The 13,167-nt window shown below is 48.4% G+C and overlaps 1 protein-coding gene across 2 annotated transcripts; it reads left to right on the forward strand.

The window, feature by feature from the left end:
* Window positions 1–5,131: 5,131 nt before the first annotated feature.
* Window positions 5,132–12,925, forward strand: EN1 (engrailed homeobox 1). Of its 2 annotated transcripts, none has more exons than XM_053283921.1 (2): window positions 5,132–6,284; window positions 11,877–12,925. In XM_053283921.1, exons 1-2 carry the CDS (start codon window positions 5,423–5,425, stop codon window positions 12,191–12,193), a joined length of 1,179 nt encoding a protein of 392 aa, XP_053139896.1. In that variant the 5' UTR covers window positions 5,132–5,422; the 3' UTR covers window positions 12,194–12,925. The 2 variants fall into 2 exon arrangements, with proteins under 2 accessions (XP_053139896.1, XP_053139897.1); XM_053283922.1 differs by having other exon boundaries at window positions 5,132–5,918.
* Window positions 12,926–13,167: the final 242 nt, after the last annotated feature.

Consider the following 13,167-nt stretch of genomic DNA (forward strand, 5'->3'; position numbering starts at 1 on the left):
TGGTAGAGGGTCATAAAAAAAAAGAGAGGGGAAAAAAGAAAACGTGCTTTAAAGGAGCAGTTGATTTTAAGTCATTATTCCTTATTATACTGCCGATTCCCACATTTCTTTTGGGGATGTTTTCCATACAAAACATCAGATCATAACAGGGCCCTAGCCTCTGAAGATCTGGATGGAAAACGTGTGTGTGTGTGTGTGTGAGAGAGAGAGAGAGAGAGAGAGAGAGAGAGAGGGAGAGAGAGAGAGAGAGAATACATGTGTGAAGGAGGGATCTGTGGTTTGTGTTTTGTGTATGTTGGCGTCAGAACTCTTCCAATCCGAATTGCAGCAGTCTAATCCCCTTCCACGTGGATCTGGTTCTTGCAGTTATGCCATAGATACCCCTGCATGTCCCCCCGATTGGTTCCCGAAAAATTGATATAGGCAAGTCTCCCCCACCCACCCCGCGCTTCTTTTTTTCTGGCTGTGGAATGAAGACTGAATCCCCCGAGCGCTAATTGAATTAGTCTATTGAGAAGATTGTCAGGTACAATGACGTCGGATCCCCGTGCATTTCGCCGGGTCTATAGGCTTTGGGGACCCGGAATGTATAGTCTGACCTTCCAGTTCATAATAATAATGCCGTACTTGTAGGAGAAATCTATTCGCATTCACTTTTAACAAAACCTCTGGTCAGCCAGTCCCTGTAGGAAGGATGAAATCCATTGTATTGCAACAACTCATTTATGCCCTTCACCAAAGGCCCCAATCAGATCTGATCTGGCCCTAGAAATAGGATTATCAGCGTGTATATTAAAGACGGCGATAGATACTTCCCAAACAGAAAGTGCAAGGCTAGCCTTGCGAGATGCAAAAGCAACGCGCACACACACACACACACACACACACACCCCGAAGGGTTGACTTTGGATTCCTACTGCAATACGAGTCCGTCGTCCATACAAGCATGTGCAGGCCGAAGCAAGCACTCGAGTCAAAACACACCAAGGAACAAACGCCAGCCCAGTCGCCGCCACCTCTCTCTTTTCTTCCTCGAAGACTGCCGAGACGCTGGTCCGCGGCTCCTTCACTTCCCCTCACTCTTCCTTCCTGCTTTTTGGGGGAGCTTCTCGTTTAAGTAACCGAAGCCACATTTGAGTTGATGTCATGCCATTTAATTTTATTGCCCATGATCTGAGTTGCAACAAACTTTCCATTTCCCTTTAGGAACGCACTCTCTTCAAATAACCTATGAAGAAGGAAGGAGAGAGGAAACCCACGAGGCCACGGCTTATTAGAATGGGCGCAGCAGATATATTTCTAAAGAGCTGTTTCTTTTCCTGCACGGGTATTTCGGTCCTTCTTTGTCTCCTGGAGGGAAAGTCCAGCAGGAACAGTTTAGAAAGAATCAAAATCCCGTTCAAGCCTCTTGAACAGGAAGCAGGAAACAACTATAGTGGTGGTGGTGATGATGATCATGATGATGATCTCCCAGTTTCTTTGCAAAATATAAAAGAAGGTAAACGTGGAAGTAAAGGGGCGGGGGGGGGGACTTTGTTTGTTTCGTTCCTAGTTCAGAGATGGAGTCAGCGGCCTTCCCAGCTCACTTGCAAGAACAGCGAGTTAAAGAGCGTGGCACACATCATGGCAAAGATGCGTGTCCACCCCACCCACTTCGGAATCTCCTCCTTTCTTCTTTTTGAGACCCACAAGGGCCCAGACACCTCGCAGATGCCTGTGCGGGAGCAGGAGTGCCCCAAAAGCCGCAGCACCCGCTTCCCCCTTTTCCCTGGCATGGAGCTGAACTTTCAGCCAGCCCCTCGAGCTCGCCAGGTGAGCGGAGGAGGCTCTCTCCTCCCCGCCTGCCTTCTATCCGTCCTGGGCGCAGCCCATGCGTTTGCCTTGCCCAGCTCTCTCGCTTCCCAGTTTGGGCCCATTTCGGGATGGTGCGTACCTCTGTGTGTGTGTGTGTGTGTGTGTATTCCTGTGCCTAATCAAAGCTATGGGGCCGCCAGCGCATTTATCATCCCATTACTGTAACAAATCCGGGCTCCCACTCCATGAAAGGTAAAATGAATTACCGACGTTAAGCCGTCAATAAAGTCATTTCTGTAAATGGTGTCTCCGAAGGACTGCAGCATTATTCAACCAGCTTTATCAGCAGCTGGGAAATTACGTGGAGAGGCGCGCAGCGTGTAATAGGGGCCCTGCTTACTTTGATTAAGCGCCGTGCCAGGGAATAGTGACAGTGCTTTTTGACCAGGTTTTATTCGCCGTCTTCTGATGAACGCCAAGCTGATCAGGCGGAATGAAGAGTAATTAAAACCTATAAATTATCTTTCGCAGCCCTTCTCAAGGCGTCTCTTTGCAGGCGAGATAAGGCGGCGGGCCCCCATTTACGGCTCTGAAAGGGACTGAGGCACACAAAGGCTACGCAGCTAAATGGGATATTGATAGTGTCCTAATTAGAATTTAATTAAGTACCCACGCTCGCTTTTGGGATAAAGATTTCAATTTTGGTCCTCCCCCCCTCCTTTGGCGAACTAAAATATAAATAAAACCCAATTTTAGGGGCGACTAAATGAGAGGAGATTGGGAATGGCCAGATGTTCAACAGCCATTTAATGGAGGGTGGTGGTGGTATGTATGGGTGTGTGTATTGGTTGATTCTCCTATGCCAGTGTATGGCTTAGCGTTTTTGTTTGTTTGTTTTGTATGTGTGTGTGTGTGTTTAATCATGAGTTGCTTTGAAAGTTGCTTCCCTCAGGTTAAAAAACATGGGCCTTGTGAGGTGTCTTTCTCAAACAAGGCACCGATGGAAATCTTTTTTCCAGGGAAAAGTTTAATTCAATTAATAAAGAACAATGACTCTCTCTTGGAGGTCAGCTGATTCGCTTTTTGAGTGTGGTTTTCCCGAATTTCAGTAATGTGAGATCCATATCTGGGTACATAAACCTACGAGTTCATTATATGCATACATACATGCCTACCTGTGTGTATATAAGCCTACCAGTTTATCTTATATATACATGCGTACGTGTGGGTGTGTGTGCTGAAATGATCCGATATGTCAGCTGCAAACCAGTCCCTATGAAAAAGTAGGGAGAGATTCTTTGGGGGGAAACCAGAAATCAAGTCACGTGCCACCACGCTTTTTCTCCCCCCTGAAAACAGGTTCGCAGGGCTTTCAGCCTGCCTTCTCAGAAGGTTTATGGACACCTGAAACAGGCACAGTCCTTGAAAGGTAAAATGCCTGGGCCTTATAAATCCCACTACGCTGGCCCAGTGACTCTTTTGTAGCTTTTCTCCAGTTAAAACACAGTTTTAATAGTTCTTCCCAATACAATGTTTTGAGAAGCAAAAGGAAGTGTGTGTGTGTGTGTGTGTGTGTGTGAGAGAGAGAGAGAGAGAGAGAGAGAGAGAGAGAGAGAGAGAGAGAGAGAGAGAGAGAGAGAATTATTGCAAGCAATAAATGACCCATGCAAAATTATTAAAGCAAGGGAGCAACGCAGCAAACACAAAGCAAGACCGGACCGACACAGTCTTATTTGTTTAGAAAGAAGGCCTCCGCGGCTGCATAAACTGCTCGAGACTGTGTTTAGATTGTTGTGTTGTTTCTGGTGAAAGCATTTCGCCCATTCAATGTGTGTGTGTAAGAGGGAGAGAGAATTTTTGGCAGCTCACTTGCGTTATAAACATTTAATAAACAGCTGATAAGCATTTGATTCTGTAACTGTAGATTTATCTACAGGCTTTTCTAAGAATACATTCCGTTCTTTACAGCAACATGACTAGCGACTCGCCGGTTTCTTTGAAGTCCCACCTGTTAAAGTATGAAAACGGTCTTAGTCGTGGTAGCGTTTGCATGTTTATAGAGTTATCCGTGACAAGGGAGGGAAGTACTTCTAGAAGTTCTTGATTTTGACCAAGGTGTTTGCCCAAGCCTACATCTTTTACGAAAAACCAGGCAGGCACATGATCCAAGCAAAATTCAACACGTTTAACTTCTGCTACTTTCAGTGGCACAGATTTAGGCATGTGCTGCAATCGTATCCCCAGATACCTGGAAACAAATCCCTTTGAACTCGATGGGACTTATTACTGAGTGACAATGCTTAAGATTGCACTGCAATCTTAAACCCTTTTAAACCAATGGAACTGGAAAGCACTGAACTATGCCTGGATCCTGCCCTTAGTCCTTTTGCCAAAGCGCCTCGATGTGGTTGTTTTAGATTCCATTCGTTGCCCATATCAGCCCAGACAGCCAACCTCAAAGCACCTACATTAATGTGATAAATCAGGATGGAATTGAGCTGGTATTAGTTAGCACCCGGAAATATTTTTTCTGATCCAGTTTAATTATGTAAAAAAATAAAATCTAATATAATTTTAAAAAATAATCTAGAAGACAAATTTAAAAGTGTCCAGAGAAGTTGTCTTTAGTATTCTACCCCTTCAAATATTAAACAAACAAAAAAAAACCCAGCAAGGTTATCATTACACATTCCCTTCCCGAGTCTTCGAAGAAGTCACACACACACACAAACACACACACACTCTCTCTCACACACACACGTCATCGTATGGATCTCGGACAAGTTATTTGAGGAGATGATTTGATATTTGCTTTTTGAAAACTAGATGAAAAGTCGCAGGCTTGCAGAGAGAGGGGGGCGGCGGAATGGGATTGAGAATCAGCGTTCAGAAAGGATGCGCAAAGCTCGCTCTGAATTAGCCAGCCCCTTGGATAATGTATCTGCAAAGTTCCAATGCAGCTCATTGGCTGACGTCAGGGGCGTCACAGAGTTCTTGGGCTGCCGATTGGTTCTTTCCACGTGCGGGCCATCCTCACGTGCTTCCGGTTGGAAGGGAAAAAAGTGTGGCTGAGAGATTTTTTAGGGAGAGTTTGTTGCAAGATCGGAGCTGTCAGAGATTTTGCTTTTTTTTTTTATTAAGAGAAGTGTGGGGAAAGGGGGGGGGATATGCACGTGCAAGCTGGCGATTAAAGCATCTGCCAAGACTGATCCGTGGGCAAAGCTGATTCTGACACTTGGGGAAACCCCAAAGCTGCAGCGTTTGGAGAAAGATGGGTAGATTGTGAGAAGACTTGGGGGGAGGGGGGAGGGGTTTGGGGGGCTGGTTTTGTTTTGGTCTTTTTCCCCCATGAGAGGGGGGAGAGAGAGTGGAAATATAAGATAACTGCAAAAAAAGCGAACTCCTCCAAATGTCTGAGTCTTTGGATATCTCTCTCTAGATTCCGCTCCGAGCCAACAAGTGGATTTTATTTTGTATTTTCTATTTTCCCCCACTTCTTCTTAAGAAAAAAGTATATATACGTATATATACATCTATCCCACCGCCGCCTGGCAGCGGGGTGGGGGGACTCCAGAAGGTGGGGTGGGGAGAGAAAAAAGGCAGCGGTCTCCGGAGGTGGCGGCTGACTATGGAAGAGCAGACGGACAGTAAAAGTCAGCGAGACTCTGCTCCGACGCCCGCCAGCCACAGCCATAGCCACAGCAGCGGCGGCAGCAGCAGCAGCAGCGATGGAGAGAGCGTCCCGGTGTCTCCGAGCCACGCGCCCTTGTCTCCGGCAGCGCCTTGCCTCGTCTCCCTGCCCCATCTCCCCCATCACCACCACCACCATCACCACCACCACCACCACCTCCAGCAGCAGCAGCAGGCGCCTCCGCCTCCCCAGCAGCAGCAGCAGCAGCAGCAACAACAGCAGCGGCCGCCACCCCAGCAGCAGGCACCGCAGCCCCAGCCGCAGCAGCACCGCACCACCAACTTTTTCATCGACAACATCCTGAGGCCGGACTTTGGCTGCAAGAAAGAGCAGCTCTTGATCCTCGCCGGGACTGCCGGAGGAGGAGGAGGAGGAGGAGGTGGCGGCGGCGGCGGCGGCCGGGACAGAGACCTAGACCGCGCGGCCAGCTCAGGTAGAGAAAATGTCAACCCACTGCTCGGCAGGCCCCCCAACCCGGCCTCCTCTCTCCTTAGCGCGGATTCGCACGACAACAGCTCCTCCACGGCCTCCTCCAAAGCGAGCCCCGCCGCGGAGGCAGCGGTAGGGACGGCCAAGCCCCCCTCCTCCTCCTCCACCTCCTCCTCCTCCTCTTCCTCTTCCTCCTCCTGCTCGGAAGGGAGTGGAACTCACCCGCCGAAGTATGGGGAGCACGCCAGCCCCACCATCCTCCTCATGGGCGCCAGTAATGGAGGAGCTGTTGCCAAGAGCGATAGTCAACAGCCGCTGGTATGGCCTGCCTGGGTTTACTGCACTAGGTATTCAGACAGACCATCCTCGGGTAAGAATCCTCTTCCGTGCCTTGAGATTCCCTCCCTCTCTTCTAGGCTGTGACTGTGCTGCTTACGGGGACCCCCGGAGCTTGAGCAGCGGCGTGGCCGTAGCCCTGCGCACTGCGGCCCTGCCTGTGCCCGCTCGCTTCCTCGAGGACCACTCCCACTGGAAATCCGAGGGGCTTACTTCCGAGTAAACGTGCGTGGGACCGGGCTGCAGGTCCCTTGGGGTGCCCTACAGCCCGCGCCTTCCCAGGAGCAAGGGGCTACAGCCCTTTTCTTCTTCTTCTTTTTTTGGAAACTCCGGAGTAGCCCTGAAATCAGACAGGCTGGGCTGGATTAAGGGGGCGGTGTGAGATGTGGCCTAAAAGCGTGCAGCAATTTAGACTAGTATTTGGGGGTGTCTGTTTTATTGCTTCGATGTATATCCCCGCCTGCCCCCCGCCCCCCCCCCCACCAACCAACACTTCCAGTGCTGGCTCCTATGCAATAGGCCAACCTTCTATTTTCAACATTGGCTTCAACAGCATTTAAGGCTACAGCCCTGTGCTCTTTTACCCGGGAGTAAGCCCCACCGGTCACGGTGGGACTTCCTTCCAAATCAATATGCCTAGGCTGCAGGATTAACACCTTGGTCCCAAACAAGGCGCCCAGAAAGCCGCTGCACTGAAACGCCTTTCGCGGCAGTGCTCCGTAAGCTGCGGCTGGGTTCAATCCAGCAGCCTAGCCATAGTGTTGAATAGCGGGCGAAGAGTTCAGTTTCGTGTGAAGGTGTTGAGGGCCGGGTCAAGAAACCAACGAGGCGATTGGGGGGTCAGTGGAGACATTTCTGACCTTCCTCCTCGTCTCAGGGATACCCTCCAGTTAGAAAAACAAAGGAGTGCTTTCCCCCAAGATAGTTTTGCTCTGCCTATTTTTGTTTTGAGAGAAATTGCAGATGGGGAGAGGCGAGAGAGGGGCGAGGCTGTTTGAGGAAACGTAGCTGCAGATTAATGGGGTCGATTTTTATGATTGCTGTTGGTTGCCCAGGAATTCTGGAAAGAATGGGACACGTGTTGCATGGGACTAACAGAAACCAGGGCCTGAAAAGGAGAGAGCGAGCAAGCGAGTCAGAGAGAGAGAGAGAGAGATGGGGAGGTAAAAGGTCTTCTCTGAAAAGCAAATGGAGGCCTCCTCGAGGTGGAAAAGAAATCAAATGCATCTCCTAGGCCGCCTTCTGCGGCTGTGTCTTTCCCTTCCTTTAGCGCAGAGGATTTCCCCACTTCACAGTATTTTGGCTGCTGCTAAAAGGTCCCCTCTATTTAAAATCGCTCTCTCAGATTAATTCCTCCTATGCCCGCAATGCCCGAAACCTCGCTCGCCTTCTTTTGCTTAGAGCAGAACTGGCTGCTGCTTGGGGGAATATTCGATTTGGCGCTGAAAAGGCCTTTTGGAGAATCTGGATTCCTTTGAAAGCGAAGCAGAAACAGGAGCGAAGGGGAGGAGGGGAGCTGTGTGTGCTGCGTTTGTGTGAGGGGGGGCAGGAGGCGAGGGGTCTCCCCGAATCACTTCGCAGCCCACCGCGTGCAAGAGTCGAGCGAGGGAGCCGCTCCGGGTCAGTGCCAAGGAAAGCGCCTGCAAAAGGAGCGAGGCGGTCTCTCCTTGAGCGCTCTTCGCTCCCGTAAACTCCGTCAGGCGGGCGAGAAAGCGAGGCCTGCGGACGAATCTGGCGGCTGGCCGGCCAGGCAGGCTGCAGAGCTGGGTGCTGGTGGGAGGTTTGCGATCCCCTCGGGCTTCTCCTTCCTCTCGCCCCCCGCCCCCCGCAGTCCGGGCCGGCGCTCTTTATGAACTCCTTTCTGCAGGCGATTGATCAATCCTGCGCTATCAGCACCAGCCATCTCGATCACGGCGCTATTGACACATCCCCGCTCCTTGAAACTCAGAAAAGCCACTTTGATTGACTAAACGGATTGATTGAGTGATTGAGCTGTCAGCTCTACCTTCAGCGGCCAAGTGCAATGATTTTATTACTCTTTACCAGGGCCGCTGCCTTGCAAAGCTTTGGGGGGGGGGGTTAAACTCCCCACCACCACACACAGAAAGCATCCCCCACGTTTGGGAGGCCGGCGCTGAGCTGTGTTGACAAAAGCTGCATGGTGGGACCAGAGCTGCCCATTCCAGCTTGTGGGCCCCCAACCTCTCCTTCCAGCAAACCCTTCCAGGCAAACGTGTGTGTGTGCGCGGGGTGAGGAATATCCACAGAGAAGTAACCCAGGCCGGGAGCAAAACCTAAGCTCCAGTGTTGTCATTAGATAACAATAGTAACAATATATTGGAGGATCTCCAGTCTGATGGAGGACTGCCTCACCCACCTTGGTAACAGAGAGAAACACAAAGTCTTCGGCAGCCTTTCCCGAGAGACCTGCTCGGCTCTTGCTTGGAATGCTCTGTGTCACTTGCCAACCGGAAAGGATGCGAAGAAGGATCCTCACCTCCTAGCCACACACAGGACGCAAAGCAGCCTTTTAAAGGGGGACCTGGGCGCTAGGACACGCAATAGCATTGCTGCTCTTTTCTGTAAAGCAAGGGGAAATGCCTATATCTGAATCTGAGTTTCAGACAGCCTTCTGTCTGCTATTAAGAATATATACACACGCTCATACACACTGTGTGTGTGTATAGTGTGTGGGTATTCCGGTAAGATGTTTTCTTAAAACAAGCTCGTCGTGTTCAGTCCTAAGATTGGGGCCTACTGATAGGGAGACAGTTTTCCTCCTCGGCCCCTTGTTGAAATGGCTGGCCTCAGTCAAAAGCTGGAGATCCTGAGAGAAAGGAACCGGAACGCAATGGATCTCTTTTTTATCCCATTTTTTTAAAGCCTACCTCCCCCCCACTCCTTTTAAAAGCATTTTTTAAAACAGAGAAAAATGCGTGGAATCCCCACACACGCCCCCTTTCAGAATATGCATAAACCCACATATGAGTTATTTTTAATGTTAGATTCCATCCGCCCCTTGCAAACCGCGGCTGAAGTCCTAAAATGACTTCTATTTGATCGATTTCAGCAAAGGAAAACAGGGAAGCTTTTAAACAAGGAGATGCCCCCGCTGAATCTGAACCATAACAACAATACGAGGGGAGGTCCAGCTTGAGTCTAGGGGGCGCGGGCGGGTTCACGAGTTCGGATAGTGGTCATAACCTGCACTCTGTGGGTGGGTGGGGGGGAATCCCAGCTGGTATAGCCCCAGTACCGGGTCGACTTCTGCTGTTTTCTTTTCTACGTCTCTTCCTTTAAAAAGTTCGAAATCGGAGAGCACGAGTGAGAGACACAGGGAATAATTTGCTTTTATATCCCAGGCCCCAGAATTGCTAGGGAGACTGTTTCGTTTTCGTTTTGTTTTTTCAACTCGCATACGGCGAGGATGTGCTGTTGTTAAATTGGCAGGAGGGCTACTGGGAGGAAGCACGCTCCATTTCTAGCAAGAAGGCCTAGTGTCTCTGTGTGTGTGTGTGTGTGGGTTGCATTCCTTTTAAAGAAACACAATTCTTGGGTACAAAATCTCCGAGGCAGGATTTCTGCCCTTAAACATAAGCCCCTCATATACACCAATTCTCCCAGCAAAGATGGCGTGGGGAGACCTCCCAACCCTTTTGATCGTGGTTGAAAAGGGATTGATCTAAGGGATGGAGGCCCTGTCTTCAGGTTGCTGTCCTGGACTCCTCTTTGGAGTCCCCCCCTTGCGCAGGAGATGCACTGTATTTAGAGACCATTTGTAGGAGAAGCGGCAGACTCCGGCGACCGAGAGGACGTCTCCAGGCCGGTCTCCCAAGTCGCTTATTACTAGAGCGTCAGGCAGTGCTCGTCCGCTGTGCAGTTAGGGTCCTAGAAGAAGAGGGTGGGGAAAGTTATAAATGCAATTCAAATACATTTGAATTTATCGATCGACCGTTGATAGAAATATTACGAGTTCTATTTGCTGAGTTTTAAAATCCCGGTATTTTTTCTCTATTAAAACAATGAAAGATCAATGACCAAAAAAATAAAAATAAAAAATACTTACCATGCCGGTAAATTGGGGCATGCCTTAATTAGATTCGGATGAATAGAGTTTGGGTTTGTCTTTAAACAGGAACAGATTTTAAAACCAGGTTTCTTCCGACGCCAGAAATACTTAGGCTCCTTAGGGGAAATGCTTGAGATGATAACTTATTCTTTGTGTCTGTTCGTGGTACCGTCAGGCTGTCCTTCTCCACCCCTAACAGCAACCACGTCTTAAACCTCTTGCAGTGTTTATCTTGGATTCCTTCTTAATTATTTTATATATATATATATATATATATATATATATATATATATATATATATAGATGGAATGTGTTGTGTATTTCAAACATGTCTTTATATTTGTGTATATTGAAAATGAATGGCGTTGGCAAATGTTTCCTGGGGAGCTTTCTAACACATAGCTTTTAACTCTTGCATCCCTGGAAATGGCGTTTATCCTATCAATGGGAAAAACTAGAGAATCGGGCACTTTCCCCTCAATATTAATGGCATTGCAGGGCAGAAGAGGACTTAACACAAATATCTGCTGCTCAAAAAAGCAAAGGCCTTCCTCTCTAATAGATAGATAGATAGATAGATAGATAGATAGCCTTTTATGGAGTGCACAACTAAATCAGTCGGCCATTTTTATTTTAAAGGAATTGATATCTGTTAAGAAAATTTGCCTTTAAGAGACTTGGTGATTGTAGGTGTTTTACAAGGAGGGGGTGGTTCGGCGAACACCGGACACCCGCCCCCGCCACACACACACAAAATACACAAAATTGTGCGCGTATATGTCTGTGTGTGTGTGTTTGTGTGTGTGTGTTGCCAGATGCATCCAGCTTGATAAATCTAAATAAACTGATTGTTCTACCTATCAATCTATTTATCAGGCTGTCTAGAGTACAAATATCAACGTAGAGCATTGCTTTGGATTTGGTATATAACTATCCAATTTGGGTCCACACGAGAAAAAGCGTGCGAATGACTGCAACACATTCCCAGCAAAAGTTTCCCTTAGTTAGAGCTCTTTGGGGTTTTTCTCCCTACTTTCCTTTTCTTTAGTGGCTCTCTTCTTTGGGTGGCATAGTTGTGTTTCTTTGTTTTCCCCTGGAGCGACTACTTAGGTTAGCTAAGTTATGCGATCCTTTGCACACTTCCTTGGGAGTGAGGCCTATTGAACCGAGTGGGATTCAGTTCCGAGTAAATATGCACAGGATCGGGAATGCTTTCACACTGAATACTGGGCTAGACTTGCGGTGAAGGTGTAGCGATCCAACCAGATCCGTTCCAGATCCGTTGCTTCTCTTAAGGCTGCCAGATGTTCCCCTTGAAAAGGGGCATCCCCACGTTATTCTTAAACAAGAGAGCCCCCTGTTCCTGAACATGACACCCCACAGAAACATCCGGATTTGCTCCTTGTTTCAGAACTCCGCAGCTGCTCCGGGAGCCCCTTGTTTTTTGAATCCTTCTGATCTAGCAACCGCTGTCCTCTTTCCCCCACTCCTGTGCCTGCCCCCCTCCCCTTGTGTGTGTGTGCGTCTTTCTCTCTCTCTCCCCCCCCACCTCTGTAGGTCCCCGCACGAGGAAACTGAAGAAGAAAAAGAACGAGAAGGAAGACAAGAGGCCGCGGACCGCTTTCACGGCGGAGCAACTCCAAAGACTCAAGGCGGAATTCCAGGCGAACCGCTACATCACCGAGCAGAGGCGGCAGACCTTGGCCCAGGAGCTGAGCCTCAACGAATCGCAGATCAAGATCTGGTTCCAGAACAAGCGGGCCAAGATCAAGAAAGCCACCGGCATCAAGAACGGCCTCGCCCTCCACCTTATGGCCCAAGGACTATACAATCATTCCACCACCACCGTGCAAGACAAAGAGGACAGCGAATGAGCGAGCCCACTGCCTGCTCCAGAGACGCTTTGATGCTTAATATTATTATTCTAATTATTATTCTAATATTATTATGAATTTGGTCGCCAGGGAAGTCAGAGCATTACGCGACGGAAAGGACAATGTGGAACGCAAAACAAACAAAAGGACTTCTTCACCGCGATGACACGTTTGAGGGGGACTTAGAAGGGTGCTATTTAAAGAAGAAGAAGCAGAAGCAAATTTATTGTCTATTCATAGTTATAAGGATTCCGATTTTAAAACAAACAAACCCGAACTCTTGCAAAAATTATCTATATAGCCAAACATCGTATGATCTTGTATATATTTAATTTCAGGTAAGAAAAAAATAACAATGTGTAGCGTTTTCTATTCGCTCAACCGTTGAGTGCTCTCCCCCACCCACTTTCTTCTTTGGTCTTGACCCCCCCCCTGTTTGTTTTCTTAATTATTATCCCCCACCAACATCTTGGTTCTGAAGTACGTGTCTGGCGCTCTCCAACGTTGCTTTTCTCCCGTCCACCCCCGCCGCCCACTCCCCATGTGTTTTTGTGTGTGCCTTTTTCTATCCTTGTTTTGCGTGCGTGCGTGTGTTGTTTCTTTTTCTGAGGAAGAATAATAACAAATATGACCCACAGACTGCGAGACTGAACCCCTTGCTGCAAGCCAAAGATTTTTTTTCTTATGTTCAGAAATCTGTAGTCTGAAATAAAGTGTAGATTGTGTTCAGGATACATGTCGATTGTCCTTCTTCCCCCACCTCCCATTTAATATATTTAGGCTTTTTTTTTAAAAGTCCCGTGTTTTTTACGCTCTGCATTTAGTTTAACATATCTGGAAAATATCTGAAAAATCTGGGGAGGAAAGGAGGCAATCAATATATATATTTTTAAAACCTTGTTTTCGTTCTTTACTCCCTCTCTTCTCTTCCCTCACTTCTGTAATGAGTGGGGTGGGGGGGCGAGGGCTCAAGT

The sequence above is a fragment of the Hemicordylus capensis genome, chromosome 1 (genome assembly GCF_027244095.1).
Source record: "Hemicordylus capensis ecotype Gifberg chromosome 1, rHemCap1.1.pri, whole genome shotgun sequence".
Lineage (NCBI taxonomy): Eukaryota > Metazoa > Chordata > Lepidosauria > Squamata > Cordylidae > Hemicordylus > Hemicordylus capensis.